This window comes from Macaca thibetana, chromosome 10 (genome assembly GCF_024542745.1).
Source record: "Macaca thibetana thibetana isolate TM-01 chromosome 10, ASM2454274v1, whole genome shotgun sequence".
Classification (NCBI taxonomy): domain Eukaryota; kingdom Metazoa; phylum Chordata; class Mammalia; order Primates; family Cercopithecidae; genus Macaca; species Macaca thibetana.
The window spans coordinates 63,461,761-63,487,287 of record NC_065587.1 but is presented as its reverse complement, the minus strand read 5'-3'; the positions used below and the strand labels follow the sequence as shown (position 1 = coordinate 63,487,287).

Here is a 25,527-nt window from a genome sequence, read left to right as displayed (position 1 = left end):
GTCATGGTGGCTCACGCCTGTAATCTTAGCACTTTGCGAGGCCAAGGCAGGCAGATCACTTGAGGTCAGGAGTTCGAGACCAGCCTGGCCAACATGGTGAAACCTTGTCTCTACTAAAAATACAAAAATTAGCCGTGCATGATGGTGTGCGCCTGTAATCCCAGCTACTGGGCAGGCTGAGGCAGGAGAATCACTTGAACCTGGGAAGACGGAGGTTGCAGTGAGCCGAGATCGCACCACTACACTCCAGCCTGGGTAACAGAGTGACTCTGTCTCTAAAAAAAAAAAAAAAAAAAAAAAAATCCTCTCTGGCCTTCTAAAAACCCCTGTTTTTCCCCATAAGGCAAGGAGAGTTCAGGAGTCCTGGGGACATGCCCACCAGCAGACTGTATTCCCCCATAGACCACCCTGGATACTGGGCACCCTGGGATTCCCTGCTAAAATGACCCAAGCCTGCCTCCAGGACCAGCACAGGGTCCTCCCATGGGAGGTGGACCCTGCCACAGGGACCATCCTGGGGTTCCAGGATGACTGTTTGGGGGCCTGTGGACAGAGCTAGGAGATGTGGGCTGGGGTATTTGCATCCATGTGGCCCCTCGGGGTGAGGGACAGAGTCAGAAACGGAAAGAGTGGAGGATGGGCAGCCCACCACTCATATTCCATCATGGAATTCAGAGGAGACCCAGAACTCTGAGTTGGAGCCTGGCTTTCCAGGTTGTTTTGAAGATACAGTCCTCAAGCTAGAAGAATGGAAGATGTTGTGTTTGTCTGATAGTCGGTAGCTTGAGTTGTAACTTTTATTTACACATAGAGTACGTGGGCCTCAGTGTGTACTCCTGTCTTCAGGCCCACAACATGGAGGACTGGCTTCAGAGATCCTCCCAGCCTGGCGATCTGGATCTGACCTTCCTGGCACCCCTCCCCCAAATCCAGCTGACCAGCTGACCGCTTTCTGTCTTCTCTCCCCAGGATAGCTGCCGCCCGGGAGAGGCGACCCGGGCGCCCTGCTAGGGTGACAGCCCCTGCCCTCGGCCCGGGATCATGAAAGGCCTCGGTGACAGCCGCCCCCGCCACCTCTCCGACAGCCTAGACCCACCCCATGAGCCCCTGTTTGCAGGGACCGACCGCAACCCCTACCTGCTGTCGCCCACGGAGGCCTTCGCCCGCGAGGCCCGCTTCCCCGGGCAGAACACCCTGCCGGGGGATGGCCTCTTTCCCCTCAACAACCAGCTGCCCCCGCCCAGCAGCACCTTTCCCCGCATCCACTACAACTCCCACTTCGAGGTGCCAGAGGAGAGCCCCTTCCCCAGCCATGCTCAGGCCACCAAGATCAACCGGCTGCCCGCCAACCTCCTGGACCAGTTTGAGAAGCAGCTGCCCATCCATCGTGATGGCTTCAGCACCCTCCAGTTCCCCCGTGGTGAGGCCAAGGCCCGTGGTGAGAGCCCTGGCCGCATCCGCCACCTGGTCCACTCAGTCCAGCGGCTTTTCTTCACCAAGGCACCCTCACTGGAGGGCACAGCGGGCAAGGTCGGTGGCAATGGCAGCAAGAAGGGTGGCATGGAGGACGGCAAGGGCCGGAGGGCCAAAAGCAAGGAGCGGGCCAAGGCTGGGGAGCCCAAACGGCGCAGCCGCTCCAACATCTCAGGCTGGTGGAGCTCCGATGACAACTTGGACGGCGAGGCCGGCGCCTTCCGCAGCAGTGGCCCAGCCTCCGGGCTGATGACACTAGGCCGCCAGGCAGAACGCAGCCAGCCACGCTACTTCATGCACGCCTACAACACCATCAGTGGGCACATGCTCAAAGCCACCAAGAACAACACTACCGAGCTGACCGCCCCACCACCCCCGCCCGCACCCCCAGCCACCTGCCCCAGCCTTGGGGTGGGCACTGACACCAACTACGTCAAACGAGGCTCCTGGTCCACTCTGACACTCAGCCACGCCCACGAGGTCTGCCAGAAGACCTCGGCCACCTTGGATAAGAGCCTGCTCAAGTCCAAATCCTGCCACCAGGGTCTAGCCTACCATTACCTGCAGGTGGGTCTCTGCCAGGGTCAGGGGTGGGGTGAGGGCTCTGGGAACGACACCAGTTTTGAGGCCTAGCTGTACCACAGATTCACTTGGCAAGTCACTTCATTCTGGGCCTCTGTGGCTCAACTATAAAATGGGTGGCCCAGTGGTACCTGCTAATCAGGGAGTCCTTCCACTGGTCATGCTCTCAAAAGAGATTAATTAGGGCCTTTCTGAGCCCAGCCCTGAGCAGGGACTAAAATATGTTCCTGCCCTTTAGAAGACAAATCTGGAAGTTGTGCCATCCCAACCCCCTCACAGAACCAATTGCATGGCCTTCTAATTGCCAGCCTCTGCCTGCCATCCCTATCAGACTGATAGCTGTTTGAGGACAGGGATCACATCTGATGCAGCCATGTGTCCCCAAGGCCCAGGACGGGGTCTGGCATGCAGGAAGTGCTCAGGAAATGTAAGTGAGGGAGGGGTAGATGGACAGATGGACAGTTAAATGAACAGAGTCAGAAATAAAGAAGACACAGTCCCAAAGATTAGGATACTGGGAAAGACATGAACGGTCATGTCAGTGTCAGCAGAGTGTCATGGGGATCAGTACCGAGAACTGCAGGGACCCAGGGGGTCCTAACCCAGCTTGGGGGAATAGCCGCCTTCTTTCAAATGCTCACACTGATTCAGGCACTTGCTGTGCATCAAGGCCACATGGCTTGAAAGGGGCAGAAGGCTGAGACATCACTGTGGCTGCACATTTCCAAGTGGCTCTCAAGGCGGGTAGAACAAGGGGCTGTGAACTGAATGGCTCCCCAGGGCAAAACCAGGCTGTGGGTGGAAATTACAGAAAGCAGATTTTAGGTGGAAGGAGGCGCTTCTGTAGGTAGTGAGCGCCTCATCTCAGGGGAATGCAAGTGCAGGCCTGGCCAGCCCTTGGGAACTCTAATGAGTCTTTTGTGGTTTTTTAGACAGTTTCATTTTTGTTGCCCAGGCTGGAATGCAGTGGCGCCATCTCAGCTCACTGCAATCTCTGCCTCCCGGGTTCAAGCAATTCTCCTGCCTCAGCCTCCCAAGTAGCTGGGATTACAGGCACCTACCACCATGCCTCGTTAATTTTTTGTATGTTTAATAGAAACGGGATTTCATCATGTTGGCCAGGCTGGTTTTGAACTCCTAACCTCCAGTCTGCCTCAGACTCCCAAAGTGCAGGGATTACAGGAGTGAGCCACTGCGCCCAGGCATTTTTTTTTTTTTTTTTTTTTTTTTTTTTTTTTTCCCGAGATGGAGTTTCAAACTTATCACCCAGTCTGGAGTACAATGGCGCAATCCTGGCTCTCCTTCCTCAGCCTCCCGAGTAGCTGGGATTATAGGTGCGAGCCACCACGCCTGGCCAATTTTTGTATTTTTAGTGGAGATGAGGTTTCATCATGTTGGCCAGGCTAGTCTCGAATTCCTGACCTCAGGTGAGGACCTGCCTCAGCCTCCCAAAGTGCTGGGATTACAGACGTGAGCCACCACGCCCAGCCATGAGATGCATTTTGAACGAGATGATATTTGGGGTCTAACAAAGCCCTGACTTCTTATCATCTTGTATGAAATACCAGAAACAGTGAGACATTTTCTTTTTCAATAGGAGGAAACTGAAATCCAGGCAGTATTTGATATATTTAGGGCTCTTGTGGTTCTGAAACTGCTTCCTTGGTTTAGAAGCATTAGGGAGGGTGATGTGTGACCGGGCTTCCTCTCAAAATGGTATGGTTGGGTCTGATCATGTAACAATGCCGCAGAAACACCATGAGAGGGTGGCCCTGTGGGCCCTGGAGTCTGTGCTGCCTGCTTGGGTGACAGGAGGTGAGTGGGTGGCTTAGCAACAGTTTCTGAGCAGTGATGTACAAGGCCACGTTCCCAAGGGACACTGGGGATAATGGGGCTGGACTAGCAAGTGGCTTGTAGGCAGAATGCACTGGTCCTAGGCTGGGCAGTCTGCTGAGGGTTTATGGGAAGGCTGGGTGGGGCAGGAGTGGGAGTCCTAGACGTTACCTTTCCTTTGTGGAAAGTGGGCCTCTGGCATGGAGGGCATGGAGAAGGGTGCCATACCTGTGTGGGCATGGCCCTTGGGCAGTGTGCGTATGTGTATGTGATAGAGAGTGGGCATGCCGTGTACACTCAGTATGTGGGCTTGGACATACTGTGGTGACATGTGTAGCCTGGTGAGGGGTATGCTGTGTGCATGTGGAGGCGGGAACAATGCAAGGTGGATACACGTTGTGTGTCCACAGTGCAGTAGTTACTGGTGCAAATGTCCAGAGGGAGGGTAGTGGGAAGGTGAGTGTGCTCTGTGTATATGTTGCATACTTGTGGAGGGGTTGCCGTGACGAAGTGGCTGCTGGTGTGTGTCCTTGGTGAGGTGTGTGGTACACTGGGGGTAGTCACTGTGGGGCATGGGGCGTATGCTTGTTCTGTACATATTGAGATATGTGTATAGGATGAGGCATGTTCACTCTGTGCACAGGCTGTGTGTGAGTGCTGAGATGTATGCATTTTTCATTACACAGTGACCGTCCACTGTGTTTCCGTAACAGTGTAAATGAAATGGCCAGGAATGTAGCCTGTGTGCACTGCCCTGGCGCAGCCAGCAGAGCCTGGCCTCAGAAGGACAGGGGAGGTCCCCTCAGTTGGTTACTGCCACCATAACCACTGGGGACTGGGGGACCAGGGCTGCCCTCACAGCCATGACCTCACCTGCCCTATCACAGCCCCATTCCGTGGACGGATTCCCTGAAGTTCAGATGGGAAAACAGCCCTTTTTCCAGCTCACCATGTGGCTACCTGAACCGGGGAAGCACTCTGCTCTCTGTATCTCAGTTTTCCCACCTTGGGACAGAGAATATCCATTGACTCTGGGACCCCATCCCCCCTCCATGCTGATGTGCCAGGGTCCTCTGATTCCCCATTCTAGGCTCAGGTTCTGGATCCAGGTCTAGGGCCTCTTTCTGCAAGTGCCTTGCATCCCTCAGGCCTGGTGTTCTCATCTGTGCAGTGGGATCATAAGCATCCCCTGAGACAGCCAGAGTGAAGTGACTGTGGGGCCAAGCAGAGATGGCTGCAGTGGAGGCCACCGTGACCACAGGGCCTAGGGCATTGCTTCTAGGGCAAACCCAGCCTGGGATCCATGGAGAAATCCGAGGCTGGAGAGACTCTGGAACCCGGGTATTCCTCCCAGCCCAGGGCTCTGCTCTGCTGCCCCTTGGTTTCAAAAGCGGGAAACCCAGCACGTGAGCCCGAACTCTGCAGGGAACAAGGGAGATTCAGGTCCCAGAGATGGGGGTTCTCGCCATCTGCTCATTTTCTGCGGTGGCCCCACTGAGTCCTGTGCCCCATCCCCAGGTACCCGGCGGCGGCGGCGAGTGGAGCACGACGCTGCTGTCCCCACGCGAGACGGATGCCGCGGCCGAGGGCCCCATCCCGTGCCGGCGCATGCGCAGCGGCAGCTACATCAAGGCCATGGGCGACGAGGACAGCGACGAGTCTGGCGGCAGCCCCAAGCCCTCACCCAAGACCGCGGCGCGGCGCCAGAGCTATCTGAGGGCCACGCAGCAGTCGCTGGGAGAGCAGAGCAACCCCCGCAGGTAGGTGCGCAGCTCCACCCCTAGGGTCCCGCCCACAGGCAAGCCCCGCCCACTACGAGTCCTGATCCCTGGGAGGACTCTCCCATTAAAATAAGCCCCGCCCGCGTGGTAGCCCCGCCCCCTTTGAGCCCCGCCCACTTATGAGTCCTGCTCCCTGAGAGAACCCCCTCATTAAAATAAGGCCCGCCCGGCCCGCTGGCTCACGCCTGTAATCCCAGAACTTTGGGAGGTCGAGGCGGGTGGATCACTTGAGGTCAAGAGTTGGCCAACATGGGGAAACCCCGTCTCTACTAAAAATACAAAAATTAGCTGGGCTGGCGGCAGGCGCCTGTAATCCCAGATACTTGGGAGACTGAGGTAGGAGAATCGCTTAAACCCGGGAGGCGGAGGTTGCAGTGAGCCGAGATCGCGTCACTGCACTCCAACCTGGGCGACTGAGCTAGACTCCGTATCAAAAAAAAAAAAAAAAAAAAGGAAGAAAGAAAGAAAAAGAAAAGCCCCGCCCGCGTGGAAGCCCCTCCCAGAGGCTTTTCTCGCTCCTTCGGGTGAGCCCCGCCCACTTGTGAGCCCTCCCGGGGAAAACCTCTTTCGGTAAGTACAAGTCCCGCTCACCCGCAAGCCTCCTCCCCTAGGTGAACCCCTCATAGATATGCCCCACCCCGGGAGCCTCGCCTTCCTCCCATTCGGTTGTCCCCCGGAGATCCCAGCCCACAGATGAATCCTGTCCCTCAGCTTCAGATCCAGGTGAACTCGCTGCTATAATGATCCAGGCCCCCTAAGTGAACCCGCGGTCAGGTTAGCTCCCTCCATGAGATCCTCAGGTTGGCCCTGCACTCTGATGAATTGACCTCGGAAGAGTCCCGCCAATTAGAGAACCACCCCTTGAGCCCCACTCACAGTTCAGCCCTGACCACAGGTGAGCCGCATCCTTTGGTAAACCCCAATAATGAAAGCCACTCTTGGGTGATAGGTCCAGGTAAACCCCTCCTACAGGAGCCACTTCCCCAGGTAAGTTCCACTCCCACAGGGGAACTGTCCCACGGGATCTTGGTCTTCAGGTTAGGAGAGCCTGCCCTAAGTGAGTGCATCACCTGTAACAGCACTGTCTAGGGAAGGACAGAGGGCGCTCTACCTTTGCCACTGTAACTGATCCCTGTGGGGAGCTCCAAGATGGGGGAGGGAGGTGAATCCAGAAGTCAAAGAGTGATAGACAGGCTTTTCCTGTCCCAGTGCCTGCCTGGAATTCACCAGCCAAGCCCCATTGTGTTGCTGTAAGGCTTGGCGGAGTTAGGGGAACAAGCTTCTCCCTAGATCTTCAACTATGGGAGACAGGAGCCAAGGCTTCATGGAGGAGGTGGCCTGGGAAGACTGAGACAGAGGGAAAAGAACAGGTCAGGTGACACTGGTACCTAGGCAGGAAGAGGGCAGTGTTCTCGGAGCAGCCAGGAGTCTAGTTGACTGGGCAGAAGACAGAGAATGGCCTCCAGGATAGAATTCAGGACACCACCAGACAATTCCAGGTCTGCCCCTCTCTTTACCTTAGTTTCTCCATCTTTTTTGTGGGGGAAGTGGGGAACAGGGTCTTGCTATGTTGCCCAGGTTGGAGTGCAATAGTGCAATCATGGCTCACTGCAACCTCGACCTCCTGCACTCAAGTGATCCTCCTACCTCAGCGTCCTGAGTAGCTGGGAGTACAGTCATGGGCCACCATGCCCAGCTAATTTTTTAAAAGAAGTTTTTGTGACTGGGCACAGTGGCTCACGCTTGTAATCCCTGCACTTTGGGAGGCCAAAGCAGGCAGATCACTTGAGGTCAGGAGTTCGACACCAGCCTGGTCAACATGGCGAAACCGCATCTCTACTAAAAATATAAAAATTAGCAGGTCATGGTGGTTCACGCCTGTAATCCCAGCTACTAGGGAGGCTGAGGCATGAAAATCACTTGAACCCAGGAGGCAGAGGTTGCAGGGAGCTGAGATCATGCCACTGCACTCCAGCCTGGGTGATAGAGTGAGACTGTCTCAAAAAAAAAAAGAAAAAAAAAAATATATATATGTATATATTGCTCTCCCCTTGCTTATCACCCCCCGCACTGCCCAGGCCGGCAGTGACTTCCGTTTTTCCCTCTGCCACTGGATGACCTTGGCCAGTCTTTTTCCCTCTGGGCCTCAGTTTCCCAGGCCTCACTATGTTGCCCAGAGTGGTGTTGAACTCCTCGGCTCAAGTGACTCTTCTGCTTTGGCCTCCCAAAGTGCTGGGATTATAGGTGTGAGCCCCCACGCCTGCTCAGTTTCCCCATCTTTTTTTTTTTTTTTTTTTGGAGACAGAGTCTTACTCTGTTGCCCTAGGCTGGAGTGCAGTGGCACAAACTTGGCTCACTACAACCTCCACCTCCCGGGTTCAAGCAATTCTCCTGCCTCAGCCTCCCGAGTAGCTGGGATTACAGGTGCACGTCATCATGCCCGGCTAATTTTTGTGTTTTAGTAGAGATGGGGTTTCACCATGTTGTCCAGGCTGGTCTCGAACTCCTGACCTCAGGTGATCCACCTGCCTCGGCCTCCCAAAGTGCTAGGGTTACAGCCACGCCCGGCCCAGTTTCCCCATCTTTAAGTGAAGGGGCTGAGCTGTAGGATCTCTAAGATCCTTTCTAGTACTGAGATCCTACTAGGATATCTATGAGTGACCAGTGGGCAGTAAGGTGGGAGAGGCAGGAAGCCCGGGGCTTAGGCCTAGATTCAAGGGAAGCAATAATAATAACAGTAGTAATAGTAGCAATAATAGTAAGAGCTGCTGTCTGTTAGCACTTGCCCGCTGGCCACTGTGCCTGACCCGATGTCCTTTAATCTGCATCACTGAATCCTCACTGCAGCCCCAGCAGGAAGGCAGCGTCATCCCCATTTTAGAGATGAGGAAACTGAGACTTAAGTAAGGGATAATGGCTTGCCCAGGGTCACCCAGCAGAGAAAGCTGGATTCCAGTCCAAACCCTTCTGTGTCAGGGGCCCGAGCTATTGGATGCTTGGATTTTATCCCCAGAATGAGGACTGGGGGAGGCCCAGGGTCAGGTAGACGTGAGAAAGATTAAAGGACTGGGGTCATGGAGATAAGGGGTGAGTCTAGGGGCCTGATAGAAGCCACTTGAACATCGCCACAGAGCTGATGCCCTTTGGGAACCCTAGGCTGTAGAACTTAACCCACCTCTGTCAGGCCTCTGGAAATGTCCCAGACCTGCAAGGAGGAAGGAAAGGGGCTGCAGAATTGGGCAGGGCCAGCCTTGGTCTTTAAACAGTCAAATGCAAGCTCGTGCTGCCACCCTGTGGCTCCAGTGGGCATCACAGGGGTGGACCACCTGTGCATCACAGATGGTCAAGGCCTCCAAAAGCTGGTTGAACAATGGGTGGGCTGAGCCCTGTCTGCTCCCCACTCCCCACCAGGAGTCTGGACCGCCTGGATTCAGTGGACATGCTGCTGCCCTCCAAGTGTCCAAGCTGGGAAGAGGACTACACCCCTGTCAGCGACAGCCTCAATGACTCCAGCTGCATCAGTCAGGTGAGGGTGGCAGGCAGGCTGGAGAGTCAGGGGGTTTGAGTACTGACTCCCGTCTGGGAAGAGTACACCCCCAGGCCCACCCCATGCTGAGTGGCCCCCAGATGTCTGCACTGTGCTTCTGTTTGGTCCTTATTCCTGAAGCCTCCTGTGTGTGTCTCTGCCCCACCGACTGTCCTGTGGCTGGAGAGCACAGTTATGGGGCCTGACCCAGGACCCCAAGGGAGGAAGCGCATACCACCATTGTAAACACAGGATGCCAGCAGGGCGCCTGTTGCTTCTCATGGGGTTCAGAACCATGAGGATAGGGAACTGGAGACCTGGGTTCGAGTCCCAGTTTTGTCACTTGACAGTATGAACCCAGGATAGTCACCTCCCCTCCCTGAGCCTCGGTTTCCTGATTTACCAGAGGAAGGTGAGCATTTCTATTTGGGGGCTGTTGAGAGGAATAAGTGGGATTGTGAAGGCGGTGTGCTCAGCAGAGGGTAGCTGCCTTTCTGGTTATTATTAGCATCTTGTGTGGCCTCCAGCAAGTGACTGCTCTACTTTGGACCTCTGTGCCCACCTACTCAGTGGGCAGTTGTGCTCCCAGGCGCAACCAGCTCTGCCTGTGTCAGTGAGGAGCACGCTGTGCTGCACGTTGAATTTGCATGCCACCCTCTCAACCATCAGCTCCTTGAGCCCTTAACCATCCCCAGAGGTGGCCTTGTTATCCATATTCCCATTTCATAGGTGAAGCAACTGAGGCTCAGAGAGGTGAGGTCATGCAGCTAGGAGAAGGCAAAGTTGGGCAGGGATCTGGGGCTGTCCAACCCAGACCTGGACCTCAGCTCCTGCCATGTACTCAGCACTTTAGGGTTTGCAAAGGGAGAACCAGTCAGGACCAAAAGGCACCCCGCGTTGTCTGGATGGGGAGATGAGCCCCCCGAGAAGGCAGACGCCTGCTGGTGGTAGCAGTTAGGCAGTGGGGCAGCCAGGTGCGAGTCCAGCCCCCTCTCAGCAGGAATAGGCCACTGTGTGCAGGCCCAGGACCAGGGTTAGAGGACTGCTTAGAAGGTTTTGGGACCCCAACTCCTCACAACTCCATTATTCCTGGCCTAGCCAAACTCCTTCCCCAGCCCCTCAGACATGGGGAGGGGTAGAGTGCCCAGCCCAGGGAACCCCCTGCCCCTGCCCCCCTCATCCAGACTCCACCAAGTCACACCTGAACTGCTGTCCTCCAATCCATACTCAGTGGCCAAATGGAGCTGTCAAAGCCACACCCCTGCTCAAGACCCTCCCTTGTCTCCCACCTCCCGCAGAGGGAAAGCCAGAGTCCTTACTTGGACCTGTGAAGCCCTGTAAGACCTAGGCCCTGCCTCCCTGTTGGACCCTGTCCCTTGCCCTGCTCCAGCCACGCTGGCCTCCTTTCTGCTCCTTATATAGGAGCATGCCACATCATTCTGCTCCAGGCCCTCTGCATTTGCTGTTTCCTCTTCTCAAATCTTTGCACAGCTGGCTCCTCGCGTTTCAGGTCTCTGCTCGAATGTCACCTCCTCAGAGAGGCTGCCTGTGATCGCTCTGTCTAAAGTAGCCCTCCCAGGCGCTGTTCCTTTACCCTGCTTAACTGACACTGCCTGGAACTAGAATCGTTTGCTTATTTACTTAATGTCTGTCTCCCTCTTAAAACTAGGATCTCCTGGGGGCGGGGGCCTTGCTGTCTTGTTGCCTGCAGTGTCCCCAGTGCCTGGCACAGTGCCTGGCACAGGGCAGCTGCTCAGTAGGTGTTTGCTGAATGGATGGCGTCCCTCCCTGTCTCTCCCATCCCACCACGTTTTCTCATCTCAGTCTTCCTGTCTGTGTCTGTCTCCGTCTGTTTTTTTTTCTCTCTCTCCCCTCATTCACATTTTTCTCTGATTCTCTCCAGTGAGTCTCCATCTCCATGTCTCTCTCTGTGTCTGTCTGTCTCTCTACACATCCCATCTCCACCCAGGCCTGGGCCTGGCACCCGGGACACCTTTGCCCTTTAACTACACAAAAAGGCTTATGAATCAGCCAGGCTGGGGGCAGCAGCAGGTCTCACCTACCACCCGCTGCCCAGTCCCAGTTCTCTCCTAGTCCAGGATCCTCTGACCCCTCACAGCCTCACCCCTAGAAGCTTGAGTGACCCAAGCCACATATTTGGCCCCAAAGTCAGAGATATCCTAGGCTGGGACAGAGCAGGCTCTGGGCTCCATCCCTAATCTGTATCTCCAGGTGGGCTGCCTGCCAGATGAGAGGCAGCAGACAGAGGATACATGGTCACAGGGGCTAGACCTAAAGAAGAACTTTTATTTTATTTGTTTGTTTATTTGTTTATTTATTTATTTTGAGACGGAGTTTCGCTCTTGTTGCCCAGGCTGGAGTACAATGGCGTGATCTCGGCTCACCGAAACCTCTGCCTCCCGGGTTCAAGTGATTCTCCTGCCTCAGCCTCCCTAGTAACTCCCACAGGCATGTACTACCATGCCTGGCTAATTTTGTATTTTTAGTAGAGATGGGGTTTCTCCATATTGGTCAGGCTGGTCTTGAACTGCCGACCTCAGGTGATCCGCCCACCTTGGCCTCCCAGAGTGCTGGGATTATAGGCATGAGCTACGGTGCCCGGCCAAGAAGGACTTTTAAACAGCAGATTATAAGTCCTCAGTAATGCCCAGCCCCAGAAGGAGTGAGCCTCCCATCCCTGGAAGAAGCCAAGTGAGACCTCCTAGCAGCTGGGTCCCAGCCAGTCTGGGGAGGAGGTTAGACCAGCCAGCTTCAAGTTTCCTTGCAACTGACCCTGAATCCCCGACCCCAGCCCCAGCCCTGGTCCTCCCATAACCCTTACCCTCTCTTTCCTGCAGATCTTTGGACAGGCCTCCCTGATCCCCCAGTTGTTTGGCCATGAGCAGCAGGTCAGTATGTTTGCCCTTCTCTTCCACCCCAATCCCAGAGTGTAGGTCTGGGTCTTAGGCCTGCCCTCTGAGTGGTCCCAGCACCCAGTCCAGGCGGGTACAAGCAGAGCCATCACCAGGAAATCCACTTCCAATGGATGGAGTTTAAGCTCACATTGGTGTCCTGACCCTCCACTCCCTGCCCTTATTGCTTCACCTCTGTGTGCCTCAGTTTCCTCCTTTTGAAGATGGGGAAGAATGAGCTAGGTGCTGTGGATGGGGCAAGAAATAACTCCAGGACTCCTGCCCTTCTCTCTCCTCCCACAAAGCCTGGGTCAGGCCTAGGGAGACTGTTGAAGTTGGACAGGTCAGGGGCTGGGGGCTGGTGATATTAGCTTCCAGGTCCCAGCCCCCAGATCCCTTGGCTTTTCTCCTTTCTGGAGCCCCAGGAGGACATTTAAGGATGCTGGGGTGTTGGAGTGAGTGTGGAGACTTTCCAGCTTCACACAGGTTGGCGAGGTTATGCTGCTTACAGCACTGTCTGGCTGCCCTAAGGGCACCACCTCCCAGACACTCCTTTCCTGCCCCTGGAAGTGTCCCTCTCCTCCCTCCCAGGCCAAAGACCAAAAACCAGGGGCAGGAAAGGTACTCTGAGATCAACCCCACTTTGAGCCAGGAGGGTGTAAGGGACTTGTGCAAGGCCACACAACCCATAGGGGCAAAACTAGGACCAGACCTCCAGCTACTGATTCCAGCCATGGCTGCCCCATGTGTCCCTCTCCCCCATGTCACAGGAGCTGTGTATTCCTCCTGAACACATGATTCAAGAAGTTGTTTAAAGAGCCCACAGTGGGCCAAGCCACCTCTTCCCCATCTACCTTTAATAGGCGAGTGGTGGCCGGGCGCGGTGGCTCAAGCCTGTAATCCCAGCACTTTGGGAGGCCGAGACGGGCGGATCACGAGGTCAGGAGATCGAGACCATCCTGGCTAACACAGTGAAACCCCGTCTCTACTAAAAATACAAAAACTTAGCCGGGCGAGGTGGCAGGCGCCTGTAGTCCCAGCTACTCGGGAGGCTGAGGCAGGAGAATGGCGTGAACCCGGGAGGCGGAGCTTGCAGTGAGCTGAGATCCGGCCACTGCACTCCAGCCTGGGTGACAGAGCGAGACTCCGTCTCAAAAAAAAAAAAAAAAAAAAAAAAAAATAGGCGAGTGGTAAGGATGTGATGCATTAACATACAAAGCCCCCAGGACAGTGCCTGCTACACAGTAAATCCTCAGTGATACACACACCAGCAGCACTGACCAGCTGGTCTCGCCTCTGATGGCTCAAGAGCATCTTAACCAACATTGACAGACTCCACGGAGTTACCTGTATTCGTGGGTAGAGGTTACTAGGTGCATACTCTCTTGGACTCTATCCTAAGCCTGTGATATGAATTCTCTCATTTCATCTTTACCACAACCCTGTGAAATGGGGACTACAGCCCCATTTTATAGGTGGGGAAACTGAGACACAAAGTGATTAAGTGACTTGCCCACGTTCATATTGCGAGGAAATGATGTTGGACCCATGGCAGTCTAGTTCCAGAGCCATGTGGTTCCTGTGTGATCCCAAAGCAAGACCTTATGCCCCCGGCAGTCACGAGGGTCTCTTCATAACTTCAGGATGCAGTTTTGGAGGAGAAACACCTATCTCTTTAACACTCCTTCTGAGTGAATTTTGGGTTTGCCACATGGCCTATATTTTAATTTATCAGTACGATACAGTAGAACTTTATGTAATGATGGAAATGTTCTATAATCCACACTGTCCAATAAGGTAGCCACTAGCTATATGTGACTTTATTTATTTACTTATTTTTGAGATACGGTCTCACTCTGTCACCCACGCTGAGTGCAGTGGTGCGATCATGGTTCACTGCAGCCTCCACCTCCCAGGCTCAGGTGATCGTCCCACCTCAACATCCTGAGTAGCTGTGACTACAGGCACGCACTACCATCCCTGGCTAATTTTTTATTAGAGACAGGGTCTCGCTATGTGGCCCAGGCTGGTCTCAAACTCGTGAACTCAAGTGATCCTCCCACGTCAGCCCCGCAAAGTGCTGAGATTACAGGCGTGAGCCACTGTGTCTGGCTTACCTGTGGTCTTGAGCAAGTCAAATGTAGCTCCTGTGACTATGGAACTTTATTTAATTTTAATCAAAAAAAAATTTTTTTTTGAGACGGAGTCTCATTTTATCACCCAGGCTGGAGTGCAGTTGCCCAATCTCAGCTCACTGCAACCTCCCCCTCCAGGGTTCCAGTGATTCTCCTGCTTCAGCCTCCCAAGTAGCTGGCACCACAGGCATGTGCCACCACGCTCGACCAATTTTGAGATTTGTAGTAGAGACGGGGTTTCGCCATGTTGGCCAGGCTGGTCTCGAACTCCTGACCTCAAGTGATCTACCCGCCTTGGCCTCCCAAAGTGCTGGGATTACAGGCATGAGCCACCACACCTGGCCTAATCAATCATTATTATCATTTTAAAATTTTTTTAGAGGCAGGATCTTGCTTTGTCCCCCAGGCTGGAGTGCAGTGTCATGATCATAGTTCACTGCAGCCTGGAACTCCTGGGCTCAAGTAACTGGGACTTGAGGTACACGCTACCACACCTGGCTAATTTTTATATTTTTAATTTCTTTTGTAGAGCTGGGGTCCCACTATGTTACCCAGGCTGAATTTTAATTAATTTAAACCTAAATAGCCATACATGGCTCGTGGCTGCCATATTGAAATGCACAGATTTGGCCAGGCGCAGTGGCTCATGCCTGTAATCCCAGCACTTTGGGAGGCCAAGGCGGGCAGATCACGAGGTCAGGAGTTTGAGACCAGCCTGGCCAATATGGTGAAACCCCATCATTACTAAAAATACAAAAATTAGCCGGGCATGGTGGCACACACCTGTAGTCCCAGCTACTCAGAAGGCCGAGGCAGAAGAATTTCTTAAACCCGGGAGGTGGAGGTTGCAGTGAGCCGAGATCGCGCTATTGCACTCCAGCCTGGGAGACAGAGCAAGATTCCATCTCAAAAGAAAAAAAAAAAAAAAAAAGCCCAGATTTAGAACTTTCCATTCACCCTCCAAATTGGGTGAACACCCATCTAATTGTTTGACCTGATGCAGTCTCAGATGAGAACATGAGCATCTATTTCACGTAGATGAGGAGAAACTGACCCAGAGAAGATGGTGATGGCCTGAGGTTACACAGCTGGGTGGGACACAGCTGGCCCCAGGCCCAGATCAATCTTTTCCTCCACATGGTCAGTCAGCTTGTGCCCCCTCCCACTCTGGCCCAGGCCAACCCCCAGGATGTCCACATCTTTGGCCAACTGACTCCCCAGCTTATCCTCTGTGGTCTTCAGTTACCAACATGGCCTGAGACATGGGTCAGATAGCCCTTCTAGAACCCTCAAAGAGTATGTGCATGGTGAGACCCCTCAAGGCCCACACCCTTGGCTTCAGATTTGCAGGGTCCTAGACAGTCATTTCTGGAGAAATACTTAGGAACCATCTACACAAAGTTGAATTAGATGCAAGATAGCAAATAGCATACACATCACCGTTTTCCATACTGTCCATGGCAGACATCATTAATCAATCCTCACTGCAACTACCCTCACTCCAGTTTTATCTTCTCCCACCAGACAATTGCTTCAGCTTCATCTCTGGCCTCAGCCTCCATTCCAGACCCCTTTCCCAACATCCATTCTGTATACCAGAGCGAGATTAATTTTCCTTAAATACATATTTGGAGTGTTGGTTCTGCCACTTCCTCACTGGGTACCTGTGGCAAATGTCTTCCCCTTACTGACCCTTGGTTTCTTTCCTTGTAAAATAAAGGGATTGGACCATAAGATGGTAAATATCCAGCATACCTACTGCCATCCCCATTCCAACATTCAGGACAGACATTGCTAATTGATTATAGACCTCTTTCACACTAAATTCAGATGTGCCCTTAAAGTCTATTAATCAGTTTGGACCCTGATTTTTATCACAGAGTTAATATCCTGAGATATTCCAACTTTGTCCTCATTATAGAGATGGGAAAATTGAGGCCCAGAGAGGTGGGGCTGTTTCTTTCTTAAGGGCTCCATCTGCCCATCACATACCCTGAGTGAGATGGAGCTGAGTGGGCTGAGGTCAGACCCCACAGACTGTCCAGCCCTGCCCTGAGCCCACCACCAAGAACCTCTCCCCCCATGATGGGCAAGATAGCCAGCCCCTCATGCCTGCCTTTGCCTGGACAGGTACGGGAGGCAGAGCTGAGTGATCAGTATGAGGCAGCCTGCGAGTCAGCCTGCAGTGAAGCAGAGTCCACAGCGGCAGAGACGCTTGACTTGCCACTGCCCAGCTACTTCCGCTCCCGCAGCCACAGCTACCTGCGTGCCATCCAGGCAGGCTGCTCGCAGGAGGAAGACAGTGTCTCCCTGCAGTCCCTCTCCCCACCGCCCAGTACTGGCAGCCTCAGCAATAGTCGCACGCTTCCGAGTGAGTACTGTGATGTGGGAAGGGTTTTTTTTTCTTTTCAAGGGGACTCTAAGGACCATGCCTGGTGGGCCAGCCTGGGAGGATACAGGGAGGAATCTGTCTCGGGCTGGCCCGCACCAGGGGGATGGTTGGGAGCAAAAGCAGGAGACCTTGGAGCTGAACTTCCAGCCAATTGGCCACTGGAGCTCAAATGGGGGTCCCAGAGGCAGATGCCACCCCTGGGAGGTGTGGGAGGTATTGGAGGGGGCTGGAGCTTGTGGGGTACTTGGTTGCTCATTGGCTTAGAGCAGCCACCTGCTGTAGTCAGGGCTTCCTGAAGCTTGACCTGCCTCTTGGAATTAGTTCAGGTAGGCAAACCTGTAGGGGAGGTTGGAACCTGGAGAGAAGCCTGCAATGAGGGTGGGGTCTGCACTGAGCCTTCTCAAAGGGATGCGTTTACAGGCTTCTTTCATATACAAAATCAGGGAATACCTTCTGGATTCTTGGGTGTTTTGTTGTTGTTGTTGTTGTTGATGAGACAGAGTCTCACTCCGTACCCAGGCTGGAGTGCAGTGGCATGATCTTGGCTAACTGAAACCTCTGCCTCCCAGGTTCAAGCAATTCTCATTCTTCAGCCTCCCAAGTAGCTGGAATTACAGGCACGTGCCACCATGCCTGGCTAATTTTTGTATTTTTAATAGAGATGGGATTTCACCATGTTGACCAGGCTGGTCTTAAACTTCTAACCTCAAGGGATCTGCTCATCGTGGCCTCTCAAAGTGCTGGGATTATAGGCATGAGCCACCACACCTGGCCCTGGATTCTTGATCTAAATCATCTGAAGATAACCCATATGTGATCAGAGAAAAAAGGGACCCCGTGTAACTGAGCAAGCCATGAAATAATAGAAAATTGCATGTTGTCACTCATAAGACGGAGGTAAACAATGAGAACACATGGACACAGGGAGGGGAACATCACACACCAGGGCCTGTCGGAGGGGGTGGTGGGAGACAAGGGGAGGGAGAGCATTAGGACAAATACCTAATGCATGCAGGGTTTAAAACCTACATGACAGGTTGATAGGTGCAGCAAACCACCATGGCACATGGATACCTTATTAAGTAGTATTAAGATGGTCAAAAAATAAAAAGAAATAATTGAAAATTAGCCGGGCGCAGTGGCTCACACCTATAATCCCAACGCTTTGGGAGGCTGAGGCAGATCACTTGAGCCTAGGAGTTGGAGACCAGCCTGGGCAACATGATGAAACCCGGACTGTAAAAAAATAAAAAATTAGCTGGTCGGGTTGGCATATACCTGTGGTCCTCGCTACTCAGGAGGCTGAAGCAGGAGGGTCATCTGAGCCCAGGAAATCAAAGGTGAAGTGAGCTGTGTCCACACCACTGCACTTCAGCCTAGGAGACAGAGCGAGACCTTGTCTCAAAATAATAATAGAAAATCAAAACCAAGGGAAAACAGCACAATTTATTGTTTATCAATAGTAGAGAGAGGTTTGAGCTTTCTCTGACAAGCTAGTTCTCCTCCCTGAGCCTCAGTTTCTCCATGTATAAATTGAGGTCATACGCCAGACCCCAGGGAGCTCTTAAGGAGATGAAATAATACTGTGCACAGGACATGTTTAGGCAGGGACTTGCTTGTGGTAGGAGCTTGGTAAGTGGTAGCTGTTATTATTGGTTCTCAGACTTCATTCTGAGCTTCCTGAAAATCAAAAGCAATTACGTGGCTCATGCCTGTAATCCCAGCACTTTGGGAAGCCAAGGTGGGCAGATCACTTGAGGTCAGGAGTTCCAGACCCACCTGGCCAACATGGCGAAACGCCGTCTCTACTAAACATATAAAAATTACCCAGGTGTGGTGGTGCATGCCTGTAGTTCTAGCTACTAAACATACAAAAATTACCCAGGTGTGGTGGTACACGCCTGCAGTTCTAGCTACTCGGGTGGCTGAGGTATGAGAATCGCTTGAATCTGGGAGGCAGAGGTTGCAATGAGCCGAGATCGAGCCATTGCGCTCCAGCCTGGGTGACAGAGCGAGACCTTGTCTCAAAGAAAAAATAAAAAAGCAATTGGGGTTGGGGTTGGATTGTTGTAGGAAGAGAGGCACTGCTTCAAGTGCTCAACCCGTGTTTGATGTAAATAAATGAACTTGAATCCCATAGATATTCTATACACAGGTAACCAATTTATTGACTGAATGAACTTCTATTTGCAGGAGGCAGAGCAAGAAACAACTGTCTCACTATTGCCTGTCGCACCCTCTCTGGTCTCCCCGCCCTGCCAATGGGTTATATCTGGGGCAGATCCTTGAACTTTTCCAGTCACTTTTAATATTTAAGGAACAGTCTCGTTTTCATTTAGTAAGGGTCCAATCTGGTCTGATTTCAAAACTTCATCCTTGTCCACCGCAAATGTCGCACACCCACGGCTAGGGCTTGACCTCAGCTGGGAAGCCCACAGCGGGGAGCTGGGTGTGGCGATCGGTGTCTTCTCTGTTCCTTGTTCACCTCTGTCGGTTTCTGGTTCCTCCACTTGGGAAGGGATGGTGGCCAGGGAGGTGTTGTCTGGCACTGGGACTCTCTGATGCCACATGGTGGCTCTTTCTCCCACCCTGCAGGGTCCCCAGTGCTGTCTTTCCTGGCATGGGCAATCTTCCTTCACCTCACTGTTTCTTATTCCCCCTCAGCTTCTCCATCTGGCAGTCTGCCTCCTCCCCACTCAGCTTCTTTCTGCTAGGGCACCTGGCTCTGCTAGTCAGGCATCTTGGGTAGAATCCTTTGAAGACAACTCCAGCACTACTTTCCCTCTTGATGACCACTTAATGCATTTGAAAACAAGGGCCTTTGCCTTATGGGACTCTGAAAGTATAGACTGGTCCGCTACAGCCTCTAGAAGTATAGACTGGCCTGCTACAGCCTTCCTTCTAGTCCTGCTGTTACCGGTAGCCCTGCCAGCCTCTCCAACTTCAAGGTCTCCAAACAGGAGCTGAGGCCCAGGTTCTGTGTCCTCCAAATCCAGAAGAGCTCTCCCAGGCTGTCCCAGACACTGCTACAATTCCAAAGGGGCCTTGGGTGAAGGATAACATCTCCCATATCCTCACACCCATGCGAAGTTCTCTAAGCATTAAGTGGGCCTGGAGGGATAGACAGCACCCCTAGCAATTCTCTTCAAATAAACCATCCCTCACCAGTTTTTCCAACCCCCGTCACTCATGAATGGACTGAAGACAGGGGATGGGCTACATGTCCCAATACTGCCTGGGTCCCTGTATTGGTCAGCTCTTGCTGCAATTATGCTGCATAACAAACAACCACAAAATCAGCGTAATACAACAATTCACATTTATTTCTTTCTCCCAAGTTTGTCAGTTGGGACAGTTCTGCTCCACATGTCTTTCATCCTCCTCCTGGGACCAAAGGGTCCTCCTGGGATCAGTGGTCTAGCCAGGGCATGTTCTCCTTATGGTGATGGCAGAAGGCAGAAGAGCAAACCTAACTAACCAAACAAGCACATTTCAAGGCCTCTGCTTATGTCACACCTGCTAACATCCTATTGGCTAACACAAGTCATATGACTGAGCTTGTAGACAAGGGATGGAGAAGTACCTGCTCACCTTTGTGTAGGAAACTATATTCATATGGCAAAGGGTATGGCCACAGGGAGGGGTAAAGAATCAGGCTTTGGCTGGGCGCGGTGGCTCATGCCTGTAATCCCAGCACTTTGGGAGGCCGAGGCGGGTGGATCACTTGAGGCCAGGAGTTTGAGACCAGCCTCGCCAACATGGCGAAACCCCGTCTCTACTGAAAATACAAAAATTAGCCAGGCGTGGTGGTGCCTGCCTGTAATTCCAGCTACTCGAGAGGCTGAGGCAGGAGAATCGCTTAAACCCAGGAGGTGGAGGTTGCAGTGAGCCAAGATTGCACCATTGCACTCCAGCCTGGGCAACAAAAGCGAGACTCCATCTCAAAAAAAAAAAGAATCAGGGTCAACAATTCAGTGCTCCATGATCCATTGTCTTGACTGTATTTACTTATGCCCTTTCCATGTAGAAAATGTTTATTCCCAAGACCCCCAAAAATCTCATCAAATCATGAGATTGGATCAGACTCTTAAGATCTATGTCAGGTCTGGATGTGGCTTCTGTTGAACAATTGACTTAATTTTTTAAAGAAACTATTTATCTACCCCACAGTCTAACCCTCCCCAACCACACAGCATACACTGGTGAAACAGGGACAGGATAACTGCAGTTAACACTCCTGTTCAGAAAAGGGGAAAATGGAGGTTCAGAGACTTACTGATCCACAGCAATTCTGAAGTTCTGAAGTCCTGAGCAACTGTTGGGCAAATGCGTTAAGGCAAATGCGTTGGGCAAATGCGTTGATAAGGTCCAAGTTCTCCCTGGGGTTGATTTTCTAGTCTGTTGTTCTCCACAGCTCTTGGTTCTGCTCTCTGAAAGCCCTTACTTCTCCATCAGCATTTTTGGCCACTTCTAAAGAGAACTTGGAGAATATAGCCTTGGGCAGTGGAACACCTTTCTTAGCTTGCTTCCTTCCTAAAGAAAGTTAGGGAACTAGATGTCCTTTGCATCTTGAATGGTCTTACTCCCTTTAGCCTAAGCTGGTCAATCTTACCCATGCACCTACCTCAAACATTTGATGAGTTTTCTATGTATTTGATTCCTTGTAATTTCAGGTGCCAAAAACCACACCCATAATTGTTTTTCAGTCATGCCTCTCTCTTGACTTGATGCTTACTTTGGGCTTCTGTGGGACTGTGGCCTTAAGTTTTTGTAGGCCCTTTTGAACAGATAATAGCATCTGCTACCTGGTATCTTGATTGATTGATTGCTTACTTGCTTGATTGAGACAGAGTCTGTCTCTCTGTCGCCCAGGCTGGAGTGCAGTGGTGCGATATTGGCTCACCACAACCTCCACCTCTCAGGTTCAAGCAATTATCATGCCTCAGCCTCCCAAGTAGCTGGGACTACAGGCGCACGCCACCATGCCTGGCTAATTTTTGTATTTTTGGTAGAGACAGGGTTTCACCATGTTGGCCAGGCTGGTGTCAAACCTCAAGTGATCCACCCGCCTCGGCCTCCCAAAGTGCTGGGATTACAGGTGTGAGCCACCACGCCTGGCTCTACTATTTTTAGAGTGTTAATAAGACATATTATAACCACACTTTGATTTGATCCTGTTCACATACTGCATCTTAACTGGCCATGACCTTGGTTTGATCTTTGCCCTGAGGATGTATCTTTTTTTTTTTTTTTTTGAGTTTCTCTCTTGTTGCCCAGGCTGGAGTACGATGGCGCGATCTCAGCTCATCGCAACCTCCGCCTCCTGGGTTCAAGCAATTCTCCTGCCTCAGCCTCCCAAGTAGCTGGGATTACAGGCATGCGCTACTACGCCCAGCTAATTTTGTATTTTTAGTAGAGATAGGGTTTCTCCATGTTGGTCAGGCTGGTCTCAAACTCCTGACCTCAGGTGATCCACCTGCCTTGGCCTCCCAAAGTGCTGGAATTACAGGTGTGAGCCACCATACCCAATGAAGCTGTATCTTAATTTGAGAATGGTTTACTGTCTAGAGGGGCTGGAGTTGACAAATTTATTTTCCAACTAAGCAAGTTCTGGTCTCCTTCCCTTTCCTCTAAACACTCCTTGAAGATCAGCTATTTTTTACTTTTTCAGACAGGATCTCCATGTGTCACCCAGGCATGGGTGCAGTGGCATGGTCATAGCTCACCATAGCCTTGACCTCCCGGGCTCAAGTGATCCTCCTGCTTCAGCCTCCTGAATACCTGGGACCAGAGGCATGCAGTACCATGCCTGGCTAATTTTTAAATTTCTTGTAGAGATGGGGTCGCCTTATGTTCTACTAGGCTGGTCTTGAACTCCTGGGCTCAAGTGATCCTCCCACCCTGGCCTTGTAAAAGTACTGGGATTATAGGTGTGAGCCATGGCACTTGGCCTAGCTATTTCTTTTGAGTTCCTCCTTTTCTTATAAATCTTTTTTTTTTTAGACAGAGTCTTGCTCTGTTGTCCAGGCTGAAGTGCACAATCTCAACTCACTGCAATCTCTACTTCCTGAATTCAAGCCATTCTCCTGCCTTAGCCTCCCAAGGAGATGGGATTACAGGGGTGTGCCACCATACCCAGCTAACTTTTGTATTTTTAGTAAAGATGGGGTTTCATCATGTTGGCTAGGCTGGTCTTGAACGTCTGACCTCAGGTGATCTACCCCCCTTGGCCTCCCAAAGTGCTGGGATTACAGGCGTGAGTCACTGCACTTGGCCTTTTTCTTGTGTAAGTCTTTTTTTTTTTTTTTTTTTTTTTTTTTGAGGCAGAGTCTCCCTCTGTCACTCAGGCTGGAGTGCAACAGCATGATCTTGGCTAACTACAACCTCCGCCTCCCAGGTTCAAGTCATTCTCCTGCCTCAGCCTCCCAAGTATCTGAGTCCGCAGGCATACACCACCATGCCTGGCTAATTTTTGTATTTTTAGTAGAGACGGGGGTTTCACCATGTTGGCCAGGCTGGTTTCGAACCCTTGACCTCAAGTGATACGCCTGCCCTGGCCTCCCAAAGTGCTGGGATTACGGGCATGAGCCACTATGCTCGGCTCCTTTGTCTTGTAAGTCTTTAACAAATGCATCCAAAAGGAGCAAGCTCAGGCCAGGTACAGTGCTGAGCATGGTGCTATAATCCCAGCACTTTCAGAGGCTGAGGTGGGAGGATCTCTTGAGGCCAGAAGTTCAAGACCAGCCTCAGCAACATAGTGAGACTCCATCTCTACAAAAAAATTTTTTTAGTTAGCCACTGCACTTCAGCCTGGGTGACAGAGCAAAACCCTGTCTAAAAAGAAACAGAGGCTGGGTGCAGTGGCTCATACCCATAATCCCAGTGCTTTGGGAGACCAAGGTGGGAGGATCACTTGAGCCCAGGAGTTCAAGACCAGCCTGGGCAACACAGTGAGAACCTGTCTCTACAAAATAAAAACATTAGCTGGGCATGGTGATTGCAGCTGCTTGGGAGGCTGAGGTGGGATTTGCTTAAGCCTGGGAGGTCGGGCTGCAGTGAGCCATGATCATGCCACTGTACTCCAGCCTGGGTAACAGAATGAGACCCTGTCTTTAAAAAAAGAAAAAAGAGGCGGGGCACGATGGGTCACACCTGTGATCCCAACACTTTGGGAGGCCAAGGCAGGTGGATCACCTGAGGTCAGGAGTTCGAGACCAGCCTGGCCAACATGGTGAAACCCTGTGTCTACTAAAAATACAAAAATTAGCTGGGTGTGGTGGCGGGTGCCTATAATCCCAGCTACTCTGGAGGTGAGGCAGAAGAATCACTTGAACCCAGGAGGCGGAAGTTGCAGTGAGCTGGGATTGCGCCATTGCACTCCAGCCTGGGCGATAAGAGTGAGACTCCGTCTCAAAAAAAAAAGAAAGAAAGAAAAGAAAAAGAAAAAAAGGCTAGGCGTGGTGGCTCACACCTGTAATCCTAGCACTTTGGGAGGCTGAGGCGGGTGGATCACCTGAGGTCAGGAGTTCGAGACCAGAATGGCCAACATGGCAAAACCCCGTCTCTACTAAAAATACAAAAATTAGCTGGGCACCTATAATCCCAGTTACTTGGGAGGCTGAGGCAGGAGAATCACTTGAACCCGGGAGGCAGAGGTTGCAGTGAGCCGAGATCGCGCCATTATACTCCAGTCTGGGTGACAGAGTGAGACTCTGTCTCAAAAAAGAAAGAAAGAAAGAAAGAAAGGACACTCCTTAAGACACTTAACTGCCATCTGTTGAAAAACTGTCAGGTCACACTTTTTATTGGAATAAGGTCCTTTACTTCCATTTGCCAGAAATTTGTCATAATAATTATATAATTAAATTATGTCTGTGTGGTGAATGGCTCCCCCCACCCCGATATGTAGCATCCTTGATCGGTATAAAACTTGTACAACCATATATGGCGAGCCTGCCCGAAATCACTCCCTCCACAGACAAACACCAGCACACACAGGCACATCCTCACCACTGCACATCCAGCCACTGTCTCCCTGCAGGGTCACCCCTGCTCAGAAGGCTGCCCCCTTACTCCTCAGCATCTGTCTCCAAGGAGTGAGCAATCAGGTCCTGTCCCCACCCCCGGGCTGTTCTGAGCCCTTACACTGCTGAGGGGCATGAAGGCTCTGTCCCTCTCACAGAGGCATCTGTGCAGGCCAGTGGGTAGATGTGGGGGAGCGGCAGTTTTGAGGCAGTGAGAGCCCCTCTCAAGCAGGGCATGGGCAGGGCGAGGAGCTGCCTTCCTGCCCACCCACCCACATGTGCCTGGCCAATTCCCCACTGCCAGTGCCACTACTGCTGTCCCCTTCTCCCTCCCCCTGTCTGACCCAGATTCCACATTCCAGAAATAGCTCTGGCAGGTGACAGGCAGGCGGGGTCAACTCTAGCTGGGATGGTGGGAGAAGCAGCCGCTGTGGATGCATGCCCCTCCCCAGCCAAAAGACCTATCTAGAAGGGGGCTTGGGGGTGCCATCACTCCCCAGTCTGCCACCTCCTGCCTCTTCTCTCTCTGTGCCTCTGAGAAAAAGAAGGAGAACAGCCTCCCTCCTCCTCCCTCCCTCCTCTTACTCTGCCCGTCTCCCTCTCTTTCTTCCAGCTTACCCTCCCTTCCTCTTCCTCTTTCTCCCCCCACCATCTTTGCCTTCTGTCTGTCTCCCTCAGTTCTCTGCTTCTCCCTCCCACCCTCTCTGCCTTCCTTCCCTCTCAGTTTCTCACCCTCCTCCCCTTCCTCCCTTTCTATGTCTCTCCCACTCCCTCTGAATCACAGGGAGGCTGTGATGGCAGCCAGGGGCCTGGGCAGGCACGGTGGTGGGCTGCGGGGTGTACCCCCATTCCTGCCAGCTGCATTCTCT

At 52.3% G+C, this 25,527-nt stretch overlaps 2 protein-coding genes across 6 annotated transcripts in view; both read left to right on the top strand.

The window, feature by feature from the left end:
* The window catches only part of MYL9 (myosin light chain 9), a 345,283-nt gene that overhangs the window by 223,067 nt on the left and 96,689 nt on the right, over positions 1-25,527 (top strand). The window lies entirely within an intron of this gene.
* The window catches only part of DLGAP4 (DLG associated protein 4), a 234,343-nt gene that overhangs the window by 131,281 nt on the left and 77,535 nt on the right, over positions 1-25,527 (top strand). For 2 of the 4 annotated variants that reach the window (XM_050807025.1, XM_050807026.1), the window contains exons 2-6: positions 970-2,040; positions 5,407-5,648; positions 9,081-9,195; positions 12,054-12,104; positions 16,373-16,613. In XM_050807025.1, the coding sequence (XP_050662982.1) occupies positions 1,042-2,040; positions 5,407-5,648; positions 9,081-9,195; positions 12,054-12,104; positions 16,373-16,613 (1,648 nt within the window). In that variant the 5' untranslated portion in view covers positions 970-1,041. The remainder of the gene's footprint in view (positions 1-969; positions 2,041-5,406; positions 5,649-9,080; positions 9,196-12,053; positions 12,105-16,372; positions 16,614-25,527) is intronic. The other 2 variants (XM_050807028.1, XM_050807027.1) reach the window with 2 other exon arrangements.